The sequence below is a fragment of the Heterodontus francisci genome, chromosome 8, assembly GCF_036365525.1.
Source record: "Heterodontus francisci isolate sHetFra1 chromosome 8, sHetFra1.hap1, whole genome shotgun sequence".
Taxonomy (NCBI): Eukaryota; Metazoa; Chordata; class Chondrichthyes; order Heterodontiformes; family Heterodontidae; genus Heterodontus; species Heterodontus francisci.
The window spans coordinates 74,482,015-74,502,504 of NC_090378.1; the positions used below are offsets into that span (position 1 = coordinate 74,482,015).

At 41.2% G+C, this 20,490-nt stretch overlaps 1 protein-coding gene across 4 annotated transcripts in view; it reads left to right on the plus strand.

The window, feature by feature from the left end:
* kifap3a (kinesin-associated protein 3a) overlaps positions 1–20,490 on the plus strand; it is a 332,201-nt gene that overhangs the window by 88,080 nt on the left and 223,631 nt on the right. For 2 of the 4 annotated variants that reach the window (XM_068037376.1, XM_068037378.1), the window contains exons 4-7: positions 39–94; positions 903–1,044; positions 1,714–1,813; positions 10,225–10,345. In XM_068037376.1, coding sequence (XP_067893477.1) covers positions 39–94; positions 903–1,044; positions 1,714–1,813; positions 10,225–10,345 — 419 coding nt within the window. Of the gene's footprint in view, positions 1–38; positions 95–902; positions 1,045–1,713; positions 1,814–10,224; positions 10,350–20,490 lie in introns of all 4 variants that reach the window. The other 2 variants (XM_068037377.1, XM_068037379.1) reach the window with 1 other exon arrangement.

Consider the following 20,490-nt stretch of genomic DNA (forward strand, 5'->3'; position numbering starts at 1 on the left):
GCACAAGGTATGATCCATTGACCTTGTCTTCTTTTCAGAAAAGCGAGAAAAGGTCAGCAAACCTAAGGACCCACCTCCTTTTGAAGGAATGGAAGTGAGTGACAGAAATAAATTGAACTTGAAGCTGAAAGTGTTTTTTTTTTGGTATTTTTGTTTTTTAATTTTGCACTGTATGCTGCATAAATAATTTGCAATGTAAGAGAAACATGCAGAGTAACTAGTGTAATAAAACATTCAACAATTATGATTGTTGTTGGTCATTCATGTGGACAATTTGAAATCAATTCTATATTGATATGTGATTGAAAAAAGAAAATGCCCTGTTGCTCAGCTAGCACCTGAAAGAGAATGGAAATGGTCCCATTTCGACATCAGTTGGATAAGAAGACAACAAAATCGTTTTAGAATTCAGATATCACTAATGTCATTTTTTTGTGTCAAATGCATGCAAAATACATTATGTGGAGTATGAGACAAAAACAGATGAAAAATTGAACCTTTCAAATTCTCTTTAATTGGCCAATAGAATCAATTCTAATTAATTTACAATACTATAAAATTCAAATTTTGGAATGTCTAAAATTCTATTTGGATTTTAGGCTGTTTACTTTTAAATATATTATTTGTACTAGCCTGTATAAAATAAACTCCTGAAGGGGGTGAAATTTCAGTTTCATGTAAAGTGATAGCCTGCTGCCTCTTAATGACCCATGTAACAAAATAGCATTCTCACACCGTTGTGTTAAAAGGTATGCATTCCTGTGGTTTTGTTAGTGGCATATTAATTATTGGGAAAACATTCTTTCAATTTTGGTTGACACTTGCTACCCCCTCGGTATTTACATTAGGTGTGTTGCATTAAGAATATCTAGTTTCTGATGCATGTTCTTTATTGTCCACAGATTGATGAAATAGCAAATATAAATGATATAGAAGATTACATAGAACTGTTGTATGAGGACATACCTGACAAAGTGCGAGCTTCAGCACTCATTCTTCAATTGGCTCGTAATCCTGACAATTTGGAAGAATTGCTACAAAATGGTAAGCTAACTTTATGGTCATAAAGCACCAGTGCTTTGCTTCAGATATCTGCTTTTTACTTCTTGTATATCCCTCCACAACCCCAACACCCCCCTACCACCCCACCAACCACCGCTGTCACATAGGCTTCATCAGTCTCACTCCAGTTTTTCTTAATTTTCCCATATTCATTCTCTATCCACTTTATCTGGTCGCTTCGTATTCTCTTGGTTTCACATATTGGATCATTTATCTTCTAGTCTTCCACCCTTTAAAAATAAATTAAGTTCACTTCCACTTCCAACTGTAGAAGACCTCAAAGCCATAACATAGGAACAGTGGTCGACTATTCAACCTGTTCTGTCATTCAGTTAAATCATGGCTAATGTCTCAACTTTATTTTCTCACCTTTGATCTAAGGCAAGTTCTAATGAGATCGCCTTACAGTTCAGCACACATTCCCATTTAATAAATATTTGCTCTTTTGGTTCCTTGCTTCTGTTTTAATTATTTTATACTTAAGCACTTTGGATTGCACCTGCAACCTATTGGCCCAATTTTGTGAATGTTTTGCTTGAGGTAATATTGGTGTTGGTTTTAGAATGCAGTAATTGAGTTAATTCTGTATTTGAATTCTCCACATTTTAATGATTTTTCTTAATGTTAACAGCTTATAATTTCTGTATTTAGAGACTGCATTGGGAGCTTTGGCTCGAGTTTTGCGAGAGGATTGGAAGCAAAGTGTGGAGCTTGCAACCAACATTATTTACATATTTTTCTGTTTCTCTAGGTAAGACTATCTTTGAAATTGTAACAGTATATGTAGCATTTGGAACCAGTTAAGTTTGTAACTTCTTTTGTTACTCTCCCTTTCTAAAAGCTGCTTACAGTTGGACTTTCAAATTTCCATATGTAAATATATCAATATGTAAACTGTCGGATAAATGACTTATAAGCAGATTTAGAAATCAAAAAGCAATAGCAGGTGAGAATTAGCGGATGATGAGAGCAGAAATTTGCTTGGCTCATGCCTGAAGACTAATTTAAAAGCAAAATACTGCGGATGCTGGAAATCTGAAACAAAAACAAGAAATGCTGGATTCACTCAGCAGGTCTGGCAGCATCTGTGGAAAGAGAAGCAGAGTTAACGTTTCGGGTCAGTGACCCTTCTTCGGAACTGACAAATATTAGAAAAGTCACAGATTATAAACAAGTGAGGTGGGGGTTGGGCAAGAGATAACAAAGGAGAAGGTGCAGATTGGACCAGGCCACATAGCTGACCAAAAGGTCACGGAGCAAAGGCAAACAATATGTTAATGGTGTTTTGAAAGACAAAGCATTAGTACAGATTAGGTGTGAATATACTGAATATAGAACATCAGCAAGTGCAAACCTGAAGAAAAACAACCTGAAAAAAACAGTGGGTAAGCAAACTGAACAAACTAACATGAAATGAAATAAATGCAAAAAATGTAAAAAGGAATGCAAAAAAAAGGAAGAAAAATTAACTAAAAATGACTAAAAATGAAAGTAAAGTGGGGGGCTGTCATGCTCTGAAATTATTGAACTCAATGTTCAGTCCGGCAGGCTGTAGTGTGCCTAATCGGTAGATGAGATGCTGTTCCTCGAGCTTGCGTTGATGTTCACTGGAACACTGCAGCAATCCCAGGACAGAGATGTGAGCATGAGAGCAGGGGGGAGTGTTGAAATGGCAAGCAACCGGAAGCTCAGGGTCCTGCTTGCGGACTGAAGACTAATTTTTGGCTGTCCATTTGCCACACTACCTCTGCAAGCATCAATTTTCTCAACCATCTCCACCTTTATTGCCCTTACCCCCAGAAAAACCTTTGCTGTCTATCCCAGTCTGCTTCCCCATATATGGCCACTTGAATTGCTATCTTGAATTTAGTGAGTTTTGAATTAGCCATCCATCACCAGATTCAGCTGTATGTGGCTTCGATATCTGGTGTCGCCCTGACCAGTACTTTAATCCCATCCTGGAAAGCAAACACAACCCTCAACTACTTTGATCCACTGCCAACCATCGCCTTAATTCACTGTCCCCTTCCCTTTCACATCACTCCATGGCCTCACCCCTCCCCTATCTCTGTAATCTGCTCCAGCCCCACAACCATCCAACGTATCTGTGCTCAACTAATTCTGACCTCTTGAGTATCCCCTATTTTAATCACTTCACCATTGGTGGCCGTGCCTTCAGTTGCCTGGGTCCTAAGCTTTGGAATTCCTTCCATATACCTCTCTACCTTGCTATCCTCTTTTAAGACACTGCTTAAAACCTCTTTTGGTCATCTGACCTAATCCTAATATCTCCTCCTAAGGCTTGATGTCAGATTTTGTTCTATAATGCTCCTGTTAAGTGCCTTGGAACACTTCATTATGTTAAAGGCACTATATAAATATAAGTTGCTGTTAAACTGATTGGCGTATAGTTGCTGGGTTTATCCTTACACCCGTTTTCAAAAATGGTTGTAACAGTTGCTATTCTCCAGTCCTCTGGCATCACCTCAGTATTTAAGGGGGATTGGAAGATTATGTCCAGTACCTCCACAATTTCTGCCCTTACTCCCCAAAGCATTGTCTGCACCCATCTGGTCCTGGTGACTTATCAACTTTAAGTACAGTCAGCCTTTCTAATACCTTCTCTTAATTTTTAACCCAAGTATCTCAACTACATCCTCTTTCTCCATAGCTTTGGCAGCATGTTCCTTGGTAAAGACCGACGCAAAATACTCATTTAGTACGTCGGTCGTGCTCTCCGCCTGTATGTGTAGATCCCCTTTTTGGTCCCTAATCGGCCTCGCCTCTCCTCTCTCGCTACGTTTTTACTATTTTTATGCCCATAAAAGACTTTTGGATTCCCCTTTGTTAGCTGCGAGTCTCATCTCATACTCTCTCTGCTTCTCTTTTTTGTTTTTTCACTTCCCCTATGAAATTTATTTCTTCAGCCTGGTTCCCATTCGTGTTATCAACCTGTCATCTGTGTTATAATCAGGTGAGGAGGGCGTCTCAGGCTCCCCTTTTTCCCCTACTCTGGTTTGACCGCAACAGGCTTTATCCTTTTTTTTTTTAACAGTGATTGAACTTACCACCTCGGTGAGTGCTTGCTCCTGTTCCTCTAAATAATTGCCAAAGAACCAATCAGACAGGTTTTCTTGAGTTTAAACGAGAAAGATGTAAGTTTATTATCCTTAACATTCTAAACCGGTTAAAGTTACTAAAAAAAATGCTGTGCATTCATGCACTCATTCACACGAGAGAGACACACACACCAATAGATTATAGAGGGAAAGCAGAGTCTGGAATAAATGGAATTTAAATACAGTTCATCAGTCCCAGAGTCCTTAGTTGAAATTGCAGTCCTCGTTGGGCCATGTGCATAGTACGGGCTTGCTTCTCAGGCTCCAGAAGGGAGAAGAGGGGGTTCGGTCCTTATCCCCCTAGTTGTTGGATGTGGTGGTCTGTAGACTTGGCTTTACCAGCTGTGGCCGGGTTTTCTCTGGATCTTTACTGGAGAGAGAGAGAGAGGTGGCTTTCATTACTGTTCTCTGCCTTTTGAGTGACGAAGCTTAGTCTCTCCAGTGCGGCACAGCAGTCACATGACATTCCCAAACACCTCTGTGTTTTAATGAGGTCTTCTGGAATGTTGTCTGAGATTCTAGGCTCTCCTCTTAGGCTGTCCAGATATACTTGGTGGGGGTTGGCTCTTTCAAAGTCAATGGCTGCTGATGACTGTTTTGAGAAAGCCATTTCAGGTAATTTAATCAGAGAACATCCCATTGTTCTGGTTAGGTTGACTCAGTCATGTTGTCTCTGCTGTACTCTTGCTGTTTCATTTATTAATTGCCGTGGCCATCTTGGCTGCCAGCTTTTTAAAACAGTTATCTGTAACAATTTCCAGTAAAAGTCTCACGTAAGGTTCCAACCAATGAAATTAATATTTCCCATTTGGCATGTGGGGTTTTCATGACATCTGTCATGTAAATCCTTTTTCTGCTTCATCTTGCTTTCTATCTCCTTCATCATCAGTGGAGCTCTGGTTTTGGTTTTTCTATCTTTACCCCTTGTGGAAATGTGCCTCTGCTGTGCCCAGACTATCTCCTTTAAAGGCTGCCCAGTGTTCTGTTACAGTTTTGCCTGCCAATCTTTGATTACAGTTTATCTGGGAATGCTGTTCTCACCCCATTGAAATTGACCCGCCTCCAATTAAATATTTTTACACTAGATTGCATCATATGGAAAAGGACAAGGTATAATGATTGCTGTTCCCTAAATAATCCCCCACTGTCACTTGATCCATGAGCACCTCATCCGGAAGACGGTCGTATCTGTTAGAACAGGGTCATCTATTTTGGTCAGCAGTGAGGGACAGGAGGATGTGACCATGTGTGAGGCAGGTAAACGGACCGAGCAGACAGTAGTGGAGGAGGCGCCAAGTTTGCAATTTTTAAACAGGTTTGAGTTGCTCTGAACCCGTGTGGACGAAAACGAGGTCAGTCAGCAAGGTGGATGAGCAGACTGGCTGTCATAGGTAGGATTAGGAAAGAGGTTCTGCTTCGACAGTATGCAGGAGCTAGGCACCAAATTAAAGAGCATATACTCAAGGGTAATAATCTCTGGATTATTACCGGAGCCACATGCCAATTGGCGGAGGGCAAATAAGATTAGTGAAATGAATACATGACTCAAAGACTGATGTGGGAGAAGTGGGTTTCAATTCATTGGACACTGGCAGTAGTACTGGGGAAAGTGAGGGCTGTACCGTTGGGACTATCTGCACCTGAACTATGCTGGGACCAGTGTTCTAGCAAACCGTATAACATGGGAAATAGAGAGGGCTTTAAACTAAACAAGGGGGGTGAGGGATCAAGCTTGGGTAGATGTAGCAAATCAGGGGGGAGAGTCAAGGCAGGAGAGCAGAATAGTAATATGAGAAATGAAGGTCAGAGAATGGCAGGAAGGGATAGAGAGAAAAAAACCCAAGAAAACACCAACAGTCAAGACTAGATGTTACAAAGATAACAAAAAGACAAAACTAAAGGCTCTGTATCTGAATACACGAAGCATTCATAACAAAGTAGACGAACTGATAGCACACATTGAAGTAAATCAATATGATCTGATATCCATTACGGAGGCGTGGCTGCAGGATGACGAGGATTGGGTCCTGAGTATTGAGGGGTATATGACATTCAAGAAGAATAGGAAGCTTGGTAAAGGTGGAGGGGTAGCACTGTTAATCAAGGATGGCATTGGTGCAGTAGTTAGAGATGATCTTGGTTCAGGAAATCAGGATGTAGAATCGGTTTAGGTAGAGGTGAGGAATAGTAGGGGGGAAAAAGTCACTAATGGGAGTGATCTTCAGGCCGCCTAACAGTAACCACAGTGCAGTGCAAGTAAACAAGAAGAAATATTGGATGCTTATGATAAAGCGATGGCAATAATCATGGGTGATTTTAATCTACGTATAAACGGGAAAAATCAGATTGGCAATAGTAGCCTGGATGAGGAATTCATAGAATGCTTTTGAGAGAGTTTCTTAGAGCTGCACATTCTGGAACCTACCTGAGAGCAGGTTATATTAGACTTGGTATTTTGTAATGTGACAGGATTAATTAATGACCTCAGAATAAAGGCACCTTTAGGTAGCAGTGACCACAGTGATTGAATTTTGCATCTTGTTTGAAAGAAAGAAGATTGGGTTTTAAGACCAGTATTTTAAACTTAAGTAAGGGCAGATATGTGGGCATGAAAGTTGAGCTAGCTGAAGTGAACTGGATTACTAGGCTAGGAGATAGATCAATAGAGAAGCAGTGGCAGACATTTAAGGGGATATTTCAGAATAAGTATATTCCTACCATTAAAAAAAATTCTAAGGGAGGATCCATCATCCATGGGTAACTAAAGAAGTTAAGGAAAGCATCAAACTTAAAGGAAAAACATATACTTGTGCAAAGGTGAGTGGCAGGACAGATGATTGGTCAGAATATAAAGAACGGCAGAGAATGACTCAAAGGTTAATCAGGAGAAAGAAATTAGAGTATGAGAGAAAGCTATCTTGAAATGTAAAAATGGATAGCAAGAGTTCCTACAGGTATTTAAAAAGGATAAGTGTAAGTTTAAAAAAAAAGTGTTGTTCCTCTAGAGAGAGAGAATGGGGAGTTAATAGTAGATAATAAGAAAATGGTGGATGACAACTAATATTTTGCTTCTGTCTTCACTATAGAGGATACAAAAAACATTCCAGTAATAGCTGTAAATCAGGAGGTAGAAGGAAGAGAGGAACTTAGTGAAATTACAATCACCAGGGAAGCGGTACTGAGCAAATTGATGGAGCTGTGGACTGACAAGTCCCCAGGTCCTGATGGACTTCATTCTAGGATTTTGAAAGAGGCGGCTAATGAGGTAGTAGATGTGTTGGTGTGAATTTTTCAAAACTCGTTAGATTCTGGAAAGGTTCCATCAGACCGGAAAGTAGCAAATATAACCCCTCTATTCAAGAAGTGGGGGAGGCAGAAAACAGGTAACTTTTGGCCAGTTAGCTTGCCGTCTGTTGTGGGGAAGGTGTTGGAGTCGATCGTTGAGGAGGTTATAGCTGGGCACTTGGAAAAATGCAGGGTAATCAGGAATAATCACCATGGTTTTGTGAAAGGGAAATCATTTTAACCAATTTATTGGAACTCTTTGAAGAAGTAACATGCGCTGTGGATGGAGGGGAGCCCGTTGATGTACTGTACTTCGATTTCCAGAAGGCATTTGACAAGGTGCCACATAAAAGGTTATTGCACAAAATAGGAGCTCATGGTGTAGGGGTTAACATTAGCATAGATAGAAGAATGGCTGGCAGAAAACTGAGAGTATGCATAAATGGGTCCTTTTCTGAATGGCAGGATGTGACAAGTGGAGTCCCGCAGGGGTCTGTGCTAGGGCCTCAACTTTTTACAATTTATATCAATGACTTAGATGAGGGGAGTGATGGCATGGTAGCTAAATTTGATGACACAAAGATTGATAGGAAAGTAGTTGTGAAATGGGCATAAGGAGTTTGCAGACCGATGTAGATCGGTTGAGTGAGTGGGTAAAAATCTGGCAGATGGACTATAATGTGGGAAAGTGTGAAGTTGTTCACTTTGGCAGGAAGAATTCCTGAGGTGCAGAGGGATCTAGGTGTTCTAGTGCATGAGTCACAAAAAGTTAGTATGCAGGTACAGCAAGTAATAAAGAAGGCTAATGGAATGCTATCCTTTATTACGAGAGGAATTGAAAATATAAGGATGTTCTGCTTCAGTTATACAGGACATTGGTGAGACCACATCTCAAATACTATGTGTAGTTTTATGGAAGGATGTGAATGTGTTGGAGGCGGTTCAGAGGAGGTTTACTAAATTGATACCTGGAATGAGCGGGTTGTCTTGTGAAGAAAAGTTGGACAGGCTCGGCTTGTTTTCACTGGAGATTAGAAGAGTGAGGGGAGACCTGATTGAAGTATATAAGATCCTGAACGGTCTTGACCAGGTGGATGTGGAAAGGATGTTTCCTCTTGTGGGTAAGTGCAGAACTAGGGGTCGCCCTTTTTGGATAGAGATAAGAAATTTTTTCTCTGAGGGTTATATGACTTTGGAATTCTCTGCCTCGGAAGGTGGTGGAGGTGGGGTCATTGAATATTTTTAAGGCAGAGGTGGAGTCATTGAATATTTTTAAGGCGGAGGTGGATAGATTCTTGTTAGACAAGGGAATCAAAGGTTGTCGGGGGTAGATGGGAGTGTGGAATTCGAAACAATAGATCAGCCATGATCTTATTGAATGGTGGAGCAGGCTTGAGGGGTTGAATGGCCTATTCTACTCCTAATTCATATGGTCTTTTGTATCCATGCCCAGCAATGCTGCCTTCCTAGTTGGGCTGGAAACTTACTGCCGTAGAAAATTCTCCTGAATACACTTCAGAAACGCTTCTCCCTCTGTGCCCTCTACACTATTGCTATCCCAATCTATATTAGGATAATTATTGTCTCCCATTATAACTACTCTGTAGTTTTTGCACCTCTAATTTCCTCCTCCATATTTTCCCCACTAGTTGGCGACCTATAGAATACATGCAGTAGTGCAATGATACCTCCTTTGTTTCTTAACTTTAACCAAATAGATTCTGTCCTTGACCCCGCCAGGACGTCGCTTCTCTCTAGTACTATCATATTCTCCTTAATTAATACTGCAACCCCTCCTCCTTTCTTTCCTGAACACCTTGTATCCAGGATTATTTAAGACTTAGTTCTGAGTTTTTTTTTGAGCCAGGTCTCTGTTATTGCCACAACATCATATTCCCACGTGGCTATCTGTGCCTGCAGGTCTTCAACTTATTTACCACACTTAGTGTGTTCACGTACATGCAATGTAAACTTAATTTAGACCTTATTGTCGTCCCTCTTAGTCTGACCCCATCTGATATCTTACTGTTTCTTGTTCTAGTGCTGTCTATCCCAATCCTTTGTGCACCATGTTTCTCCTTTCTAGTTCCTCATCCTGGTTTCCATCCCCCTGCCAAATTTGTTTAAACCCTCCCCTACAGCACGAGCAAACTGCCCCAACAGGACATTTGGATTCAACTCAGTTGAAGTGCAACCCGGGCCTATATTGCTCCTAGCTCCCCCAGAGCCAATTCCAATTTCCCAGGAATCTAAAGCCTTCTTTCCTGCAACCATTCTCCAGCCACTTATTGATCTGTTATATCCTCTTATTTCTATGCTCAATGGCGCTTGGTACTGTGAATAATCCTGATATTACTACCTTTAAGGTACTGCCTGCTAGTCTCCTTCCTAGCTCTCTAAAATCTACCTGTAGGACTCATCCCTCTTTCTACCTATGCTGTTGGTACGGATATGAACCACGACCTCTGACTAACTGTTCACCCTCCCCCCTTGGAGCGTTCTGCAGGCACTCAGTGACATTCTTGATCCTGGTACCAGGGAGGCAATAAACTCATTAGCTCTCAGTTGTTAGAAATTACACTGTTTCAGGATTCTACTTACTTTTGTAATCCTGTTGTGCACATTTTATAGGCACCTTATAGTTACGTTAGATTGAAATTCTTCTTAGTGTAGACGTTATAAGGATCACTTGATGCTTGGGATATTAAGAACACCAATGCTGCTGTGTGTCAAACTAATTCTACTTTGTGTCTTGCAGTTTTTCTCAATTTCATGGACTAATTACTCACTATAAAATTGGTGCACTCTGTATGAACATTATTGACCATGAACTGAAGAGACATGACCTATGGCAAGAAGAGCTTCATAAGAAGAAGAAGGTAGATATCCTTTGTTGTATGTAACAAAAACTAAGAGCAACAAATGGAAACTTGTTCTCTTTTACCTCAAATAAAAGATTTCATAAATAATTGCTACAGCAGCATTGCTCCACATTAATTTGACTTGTAAATAACGAATGTTCTCCTTTCAATTATGGAGTTTTGTTTCTGAAAATATTCTGAATTTCATTGAAAGGTATTGCCGAGGAAGAAATAACCAACAGAAAATAGAACATCATTTTTTAAAAAATTATTTAGGTATCAGAGAGAACCGCAAACCAGCTTATGGGTCATAATTGCATCACACTTGCCAATTGCCTTTTATAATGCTATCACAAAATCACAGAATAATACAGTGCAGAAGAGGCCCTTCGGCCCATCGAGTCTACACTGATGCATTAAAACACCTGACCTGTCCACCTAATTCCATTTGCCTGCACATGGCCCATAGCCTTGAATGTTATGACGTGCCAAGTGCTCATCCAGGTACTTTTTAAAGGATGTGAGGCAACCTGCCTCTACCACCCTCCCAGGCAGAGCATTCCAGACCATCACCACCCTCTGGGTAAAAAAGTTCTTCCTCAAATCCCCCTTAAACCTTCCGCCCCTCACCTTAAACTTGTGACCCCTCATAACTGACCCTTCAACTAAGGGGAACAGCTGCTCCCTATCCACCCTGTCCATGCCCCTCAATCTTGTACACCTCGATCAGGTCACCCCTCAGTCTTCTCTGCTCCAGCGAAAACAACCCAAGCCTATCCAACCTCTCTTCATAGCTTAAATGTTCCATCCCAGGCAACATCCTGGTGAATCTCCTCTGCACCCCCTCCAATGCAATCACATCCTTCCTATAATGTGGCGACCAGAATTGCACACAGTACTCCAGCTGTGGCCTTACCAAAGTTCTGTACAACTCCAACATGACCTCCCTGCTTTTGTAATCTATGCCTCGATTGATAAAGGCAAGTGTCCCATATGCCTTTTTCACTACCCTATTAACCTGCCCTTCAGCCTTCAGAGATCTTTGGACAAACAGGCCAAGGTCCCTTTGTTCGTCGGAACTTCCCAGTGTCAGGCCATTCATTGAATACTTCCGTGTCACATTACTCCTTCCAAAGTGTATCACCTCACACTTTTCAGCGTTAAATTCCATCTGCCACTTTTCCCATCTATATCTTCCTGTAACCTAAGACACTCCACCTCACTGTTAACCACTCGGCCAATCTTTGTGTCATCCGCGAACTTACTGATCCTACCCCCCACATAGTCATTTATGTCGTTTATATAAATGACAAACAATAGGGGATCCAGCACAGATCCCTGTGGTACGCCACTGGACACTGGCTTCCAGTGCAAAATATTACAGAATTATAGGGAGGCAATCTGTAAACATACCCATTATGTTGGTTATTTAATGTTAGAAATATGTGCAAGAAATTTTCCCCTAGTATAGGCTTGCCATTCTGTTAAAAAGGCAATCCCCAAGCCCCACATCAACTTTCTGTCATCTCTCTGCACTGAGGTGACTCATCTTGGGTCTCAATTCCTGTAGTGCTGACCCCTCTGAATTATTCATGCTTCTGTTTTCTCTCACTCTCACTCTTGGTATAAAATCTGATATTGTTGACTTCCTCAACCTCACCAAAATTTGTGGCCTCTCTACACCTGTTGTTTCAATTTCTAACAAAGGTTTCTCGGAGCTCTTCACTTTTTGCTCTTGTTCCCAGAGAACTATCACTGGCTCCCACCCTTGAAGCTTCAATAGTCCCTATCTTTATCCCTTCAGGTCTGAGAGGCTCAAATATAACAACTTCATTTGTATAACACCTTTTCAATGTAGTAAAATGTTGCAAGGTGCTCATGAAACAAAATTTGACACTGAGCTGCATAAGGCTATTAGGGGAGAGAGAGGTTTAGCGTGGGAATTCCGAAGCTTAAGGCTGAGGCAACTGAAGGCACAGAGACCAATGGTGGAGAGATTACAATTGGGGATGCGAAAGAGGCCGGAATTGGATGAGCACAGAGAAATCTGAAGTATTAAAAGCTGGTGGAGGTTACAGAGATGGAAAGGAGTGAGGCCTTGGAGGGATTTGAACATGGGTGGAAACTTTAAAAACAAGGTGTTGCCAGTGTAGCTTGGTGAGCATGGGCGATGGGTAAGTTAGGGTACAGGTGCAGGGTTTTGGATGAGCTCAAGTTTGCAGAGGTTGCAAGATGGGAGGCCAGCCAGGAGAGCATTGGAAGAGTTGACCCTAGAGGTAACAAAGGCATGGAGTAGGGTTTTAGGGGCAGAGATGAGCAATAATAACAGAGCCTTTGTAGTTTTCAACTGATACTGTGCAGCCACAATAATCAAAATTTACAAATAGCTGTGAGGACAAATTAGCTGAGAGAGTTTTATACAATTACAGCCATAAATAGAAATTCAGTTCAGTTATTTGTTATAAAAGGCTTTTTTTTGTGTAGAATTGTAGAATGATTCAGCATAGGAGGCCATTTGGACCAATTTGCCTGCATCGGCTCTTTGAAAGAACTATCCAACTAGTCCCAGTCCCCTGTTTTTTCTCCTCCATAGGCCAGCAAATTTTCGCTTTTCAAATATTTATCCAATTCCCTTTTGGAAGTTATTATTGAATCTGCCTTCACCAGCTGTTCAGCCAGTACATTCCAGATCATCATAACTTTCTACGTAAACTTATTTTCCTTCATGTCACCTTCAGTTTTGTTGCCAATTATTGTAAATCTGTGTCTTCTGATTACTGACCCGCCTGCCACTCGAAACAGTTTCTCCTTACTGCACCAAATCCCTTAATGATTCTGAGCACTTAGTAAATCCTTCCTTAACTTTCACTACTGTAAGGAGAACAACCTCAGTTTCTCTAGTCTCTCTATGTAACTAGTCAGGCAAGCCCCCCACCTGCCGAGACTGAGGCACACATTATTTCGCCACATGAACATTAAAACTTAAAATTGTGGCTGGAAAGAAGAGGAACTATCACAAGGAATTGCCAGGCCCCTGACTGCAAAGACATTTACATGCTAGTAGACAGTGTTGGAACAAAGGACCCAATCTTTGCTTACCCAATACACAGAAGTAGTGGTCAGACCGGTTTAGTCACATGACTGGCTGGATGTTGGTTGTTTGAATTTGAACTGGCCACAGAATTTTGAACTCAAAAAGCTGTTTGCTCCTGGACTGAGAACGCCTCTCTCCTGTCTACTCTCATCTCTTTCTCACGGAATGGAAGACCCATTGAAGACATGTGTACTCAAAGAGAGAAAAGTCTCCTACATGTACAAGGTTTAAGAAGAATACTAGGCCCCAACGAAAAGTAAGAGCTATCTGCAATCAAAGACTCTGTGGCGAACTGGAAACAGAAACAGTAACAGGAACCCACCCCCCCCCCCCTCCAGAGACTACCTCAAGCCTCTCTACTTTATTATTCTTCTCTCTTCTGTTCTGTTCTGTCCCTATTTGCATGTGTGTATCACGTGTGCATTCTACAGTGGATGCGTCGTATATCCGTAGGCATTAACTGAATTAGAGCTTAAATATGTTTAATAAATTTCACTTTTATTTAAACCTAAGAAAACCTGGTGTGCTCATTTCTTTGCCTTATAATTGGGAAGCGGTGAACAAGGATTCACCAAGGGGAGTTCAAAACACAGTGTGTTTAAAAATCAAACCCTGTTACAATAAGACCAGGTGAAGACAGTAAAAGGCCCCTCGACGCCTTTCTCACCTGGTTGTAACAAACTGAAGTGTCTCATCCCTGGTACAATTCTAGTAAATCTCCTCTGCACACTGTCTAAGACCTTGACATCCTACTCCAGCTGGGGCCTAACCAGTGGTTTTTAAAGGTTTAGCGTAACTTCCTTGCTTTTGTACTCTGTCTCTATTTATACAGCCAAGGATCTTGTGGGCTTTTTTAACAACCTGCTCAACTTGTCCTGCCATCTTCAAAGACTTGAATATGTATATCCCCAGATCTCTCTTCCTGCACCTGCTTAAAATCATGTTTAGTTTATATTCCCTCGCATTTTTCCTACCAAAATGAATCACTTCACGCTTCTCTACACTAAATTTCATTTGCCGTGTGTCTTTCCATTTCACCATTCTGCCTGTTTTATTATATCAAAGGTGGTAAATAAATGCAAGTTTAGTTTAGTTTAGAGATACAGCACTTTAACAGGCCCTTCGGCCCACTGAGTCTGTGCCGACCATCAACCACCCATTTATACTAATCCTACTCTAATTCCATATTCCTACCACATCCCCACCTGTCCCTATTGTGGGGACCAGTTGTTTATATCCTACTGAAATCTTACTATTCTTGGCACTGTTTTCTACATTTACGAGTTGCGCACCTTCTGAAAACTTTGAAACTATATCCAGTATTCCCAAGTCTAAGTCATTTAAGAGCATTGGTCCCAATACTGATTCCTGGGGAACACCACTGCACACTTCACTCTAGTCTAAAAATCAACCATTCACTAGTCACTGCTTTCTACCAATTCTGTACTCACAGAGCCACTGCTCCTTTAATTCCATGAGCTTCAATTTTGGTAACAAATCTATTATGTGGTACTTTATTAGACACCATCTGAAAGTTTATATGCACAACATCAACTACATGACTCTCACCCACACGCTGTTACTTCATCAAAGAACTCTGTCAAGTTAAACATAATTTGCCTTTATCAAATCTGTGCTCTTTCATTTATTAACACACGTTTTCCAAGTGCCAAATAATTTTGTCCCAGCTTAATATTTCTAAAAGTTTCTCTTCCACCAACGGTGGGCTGATTGCTCCGAAATTGTCAGGTTTATCAGTCTGTCATTTTTTGAATCAAAGAATCATAGAAAGTTTACAGCATGGAAAGAGGCCACTTGGCCCATTGTGTCTGCGCAGCCGAAAAATGAGCTACCTGGCCTAATCTCACCTTTCAGCATTTGGTGCGTAGCTCTGCAGGTTACAGCACTTGAGATGCATATCCAGACACCTTTTAAATGAGTTGAGGGTTTCTGCCTCTGCTATTCTTTTGGGCAGTGAGTTCCAGAGCCCCACCACCCTCTGGGTGAAAACATTTTTCCTAATTTCCCCTCTAATCTTTCTACCAATCACTTTAATTCTATGCCCCTTTGTCACTGACCTTTCTGCTAAGGTAAATAGGCCCTTCACATCTACTCTATCCAGGCCCCTCACAAATTTGTACATTTCAATCAAATCTCCCCTCAGCCTTCTCTGTTCCAAGGAGAATAACCCCAGCCCGTCCAATCTTTCCTTCAAGCTGCAGCTTTCCAGTCCTGGCAAATCTCCTCTGTACCCTCTCCAGTGCATTTACATCCTTTCTGTAATGAGATGACCAGAACTGCACACAGTAGTCAAATTGTGGCCTAACCAATGATTTATACAGTTCCAGCATAACCTCCCTGCTCTTGTATTCTATACCTCGGCTAATAAAGTAAAGGATTCCATATGCCCTTCTTCACCACCTTATTGACCTGTCCTGGTACCTTCAGGGATCTGTGGACATGCACTCCAAGGTCGCTCATTTTCTCTACACCTCTCAGTATTCTCCCATTAATTGTGTATTCCTTTGCCTTGTTTGACCTCCCCAAATGCATCACCTCACACTTCTCCGAGTTGAATTCCATTTGTCACTTTCTGCCCACCTGACCCGTCCATCAATATCTTCCTGCAGCCTACAGCTATCCTCCTCGCTATCTACCACAGAGCCAATCTTTGTGTCATCCGCAAACTTCTTGATCATGCCCCAGTCCCCTACGCCCTCTACATTTATGTCCAAATCGTTAATATATACCACAAAAAGCAGGGACCCATTTACTGAGCCCTGCGCAACGGCACTGGAAAGAGCCCTCCAGTCGCAAAAACACCCGTCAACAATTACCATTTGTTTCGTGCCACTGAGCCAATTTTGTATCCACCTTGCTACATTTCCCTGGATCCTATGGGCTTTTTTATTTTTAATGAGTCTGCTATGTGGGACCTTGTCAAAAGCTTTACTAAAATCCATGTAGACCACATCAATTGCACTCCCCTCATCAATCTTCCTTGTTACGTCTTCAAAAAATTTGATTGTTAATCAGACAGGAACTTCCCTTAACAAATCCATGCTGACTATCCTTGATTAATCTGTGCCCTTCCAAGTGACAGTTTATCCTGTCTCACAATGATTCCAATAATTTGACCACTGCTGAGGTTAGACTGACTGGCATATAATTATTTGTTCTATCCGTCACTCCCTTTTTAAACAGAGGTACAGCTTTAGCAGAGCTCCAATCCTCTGGCACCACACCAGTATCCAATGAGGACTGGAAAATGATGGACAGACCTTCTGCTATTTCCTCTCTGGCGTCTTTTAATGACCTGGGGTGCATTTCATCTGGCCCTGGTGATTTATCAACTTTCAAGGATGCTTAATCCCATTAATACTCCCTCTCTCCCTATGTTTATCAGATCCAATATTTCACACTCCTCTTCCTTAACTACAATATCTGCATCGTCTCCCTCTTTTGTGAAGACAGACGGAAAGTATTCATTAAGAACAATACCAACATCTTTTGCCCCTTACAAATGGTTACCTTTTTGGTCTTTTATGGGCCCTACTCTTTCCTTAGTTATCCCTTTGCTCTTAATTTAATGATCCAACATCTTTGGATTCACCTTGATTTTGCTTTCCAATATTCTTTCATGCCCTCTCTTAGCTTTCCTAATTTCCTTTTTGATTTCATCCCTCCCCTTTCTATGCTCCCCTCTGCTTTCTATAGTATTGATTTCTTGGTGTCGGACATAGGCTTTCCTTTTCTGCCTTATCATACCCGATAAACCCCTTGACATCTATGGGGCTCAAGATTTGGCTGTGCCGGTCTTTTTCTTTGTAGGAACATATTTACTCTGAACCCGTTGAATTTTCCCATGCCTCTCACTGCTCTGACATTGATTTGTCTTCAAGTAGCTGTTTCCAATCCACTTTTGCTAAATCACTCCTCAACTGAGTTAAATTTGTTGAAACTGACTGAATTATGATCACTACTACCAAATGCTCTCCCACTGCCACTCCTCCCATCTGCCCTGCTTCATTTCCTAAAACTAAGTCTAAAACTGTGCCCTCTCTTGTTGAACATGCTCCATACTGGGCAAAAAGATTCTCCTGAATGCACCTCAAGAATTCTGCTCCTTCAATTCCTTTCACACTAAAACTATCCCAGTTAATATTGAGGTAGTTAAAATCCCTGACTATTAAGATGCTATTGTTTTTGCATTTCTGAGATTTGCCTGTATATTTGTTCATGTATCTCCTTCTGTCTGTATGGGGGTCTATAGTATATTTCAAGCAGTGTGATTGCCCCTTTTTGTTCCTTCGCTCAATCATATTGCCTCATTTGCTGAACCTTCCAACATATTATCCACCCCCCCTCACAGCTATAATTGTTTCTTTGACCAGAATTGCCACTCTCCCTCCTTTCTTATCCCCCTCGCTATCCCGTTTGAAATAGGGGTGTACATTTGCAGCCCTCCAGTCCCTTGGCACCACTCCCATATCTAAGGAAGATTTGAAGATTATGGCCAGAGCCTCTGCAATTTCCACCCTTAGTTCCCTCAGCAACCTAGGATGTATCCCATGAGGCCCTGGTAACTTTTCTGCTTTGGGTGCTGCCAACTTTTTAATGACTTTTTTATCTCACTCATTTTCTCTACTGCCTCCTTTACTGTGACATTGGTAACATCCTCTTCTATAGTGAAGACAGATGTAAAGTATTTACTTAGTACCTTAGCCTGGGCCCTGAACCGGAATAAGATCATCATCGTTTGGTCCCTAATCGCCCCACCCACCTTTGACTACCCTTTTACTATTTACATGTTTATAAAAGACTTTTGTGTTCCTTTTTTGTTTTAGCCTCTCATTTATTCTCATACACTCTCTTTGCCTTTATTTCCTTTCTCAGTTCTCCCTGTGCTTTTTGCATTCAACTTTGTTCTAGACTGAATTATGAACGTGACATTTATCATAAGATTCCAATTTCTGTTTCATTTTCAGCTCTATTCCTTTAGTCATCTAGGGAGCTCTCGCTTTGGATGCCCTTCCTTTCCCCCTCGTGGGAATGTGTCTTCTAGTCTATAGTTGAATATTGCCTCTTTGAAGACATCCCGTTGCTCATTTGCTGTTTTACCTGCCAGTCTTTGATTCCAGTCCACTTGGGCCAGATTCAGTCTCAAGTCACTGATATTCGCCCTTCTCCAGTTGATCATTTTCATATTTTCTTTTTCCTTGATCTTTTCCATAACTATTCTAAACCTAATGATATTGTGTTTGTTTGTGAAATGCTCTCTCACTGAAACATGCTACCATTCCCCTGCTTTATTCCCCAGAAGTAGATTCAATACTGCTTCCTTCCTTGTTGGGCTGGAAATATACTGGTCAAGAAAGTTCTCGTGTACATATTTCAGGAATTCCTCCCTCTTTGTCCTTTACACTTTCCCAATCTATGTTAGGTTACTTGAAGTTCCCCATTATCAATAATGTGAAGTTCTTGCAATTTTTGCAGTTTCCCTGAAAACATGCTTCTCTGTCTCCTTCCCACTATTTGGTGGCCTATTGTATACACCTAGCGCCATAATTGCTTCTCTTGCTTCTGAATCAGAAGGTTTTGGATTCAAGTCCCACTCCAGGACTTGAGCACAAAAATCAAGGCTGACACTCCAGCGCAACACTGAGGGTGTGTTGCACTGTCAGAGGTGCTGTCTTTCGAATGAAACGTTAAACCGAGGGCACCGTCTGTCCTCTCATCTGGACATAAAAGATCCCATGGCACCGTTTGAGGAAGAACAGGGGAGTTATCCCTGGTCTCCTGGCCAGTATTTGTCCCTCAACCTACGTCACCAAAACACATTATCTGGTCATTATCACATTGCTGTTTGTGGGCGTTTCCTGTTTGCAGATTGGCTGCCGAGTTTCCTACATGACAACAGTGACTAAACTTCAAAAGTACTTCATTGGTTGTAAGGTGCTTTGGGGCATCCTATGGTTGTGAAAAGAGTGATATAGAAGCAAGTCTTTTTTTTTATTCCTCAATTCTAACCAAATAGATTCTATCTTTGGACCCTCCAGTACATTATGTCTTTCTATTGCTATAATAATATCTTTGATCAATACTGTCAGGAACTCCCTTCTTTATTTCCTCCTCGATCTTTCCTGAATACATTGGAGCCAGGAATATTAAGTACCCATTCCTCGTCTTCTTTGAGCTAGGTCTCCATTATTGCCACTATATCATCCCATGTGGCTACTTGTGCCTGCAGTTTACCAACCTGATTAATCCAGTTCTAGGTATTTACATATGTGCACTCTAAACCCATCTTAGTTTGCTTTTCATTCCCTCGTCTGATTCCTCCCATTTCTGAGCTGCTGTTCGTTCTAATGCTGTATTACTCTCCCAGCCCTTTGTGTGCACCTTGTATTTCCTCCTTAAAGGTTCATCTTGGTACTCCTCCGATCTGCCAAATTAGTTTACACCCTTATCCATTATCACTGAGAGGGATTGATATTTACTCCAATGGGGATTTTTGATGTTTCTGATTTTAGCCTTTAACATTGAGGCCAGAGTTGGTCACCAGACATGCACCATAGTGAATGGATTCTTATTAAGGTGCTGATAATTGAATACCTGACAGTGGGGAAAAGCACCCTGGACAGTGCTACACCAATGACTGCTTCAGGAAGAACTGGAAGTTAGGAGGATGAGCAAAAAACTTTATAATCATGTAAAGGAGGAAGAATAAAATATAGAATATTTCCATCTTATAAAATATTTCATTGGACCATGGGAAATCGGGTAGTTCCTAAGCTTCAGTCCTGCCTGCAACTCTGAATAGGAAAGAAGTTACCCAGCCAGCAGTCTTGTTACCTCACTGGTTGTATGACCCTCCCTGTATGTCCACTGCAAAACGTTGGTGACTGTTGGCGTGATTAAAAGTAATGTGTGCAGAATTAGATGTGATTAAACTTATTTAGTTTTAAGGTAAAGGGGTGTTTTATGTTGAAAATTCCTCCTATTTCAGTGCCTTGTTTAAATAAAGACAGCAATCTTAAATTTTTCATTGATTAAGTACTATGTCATA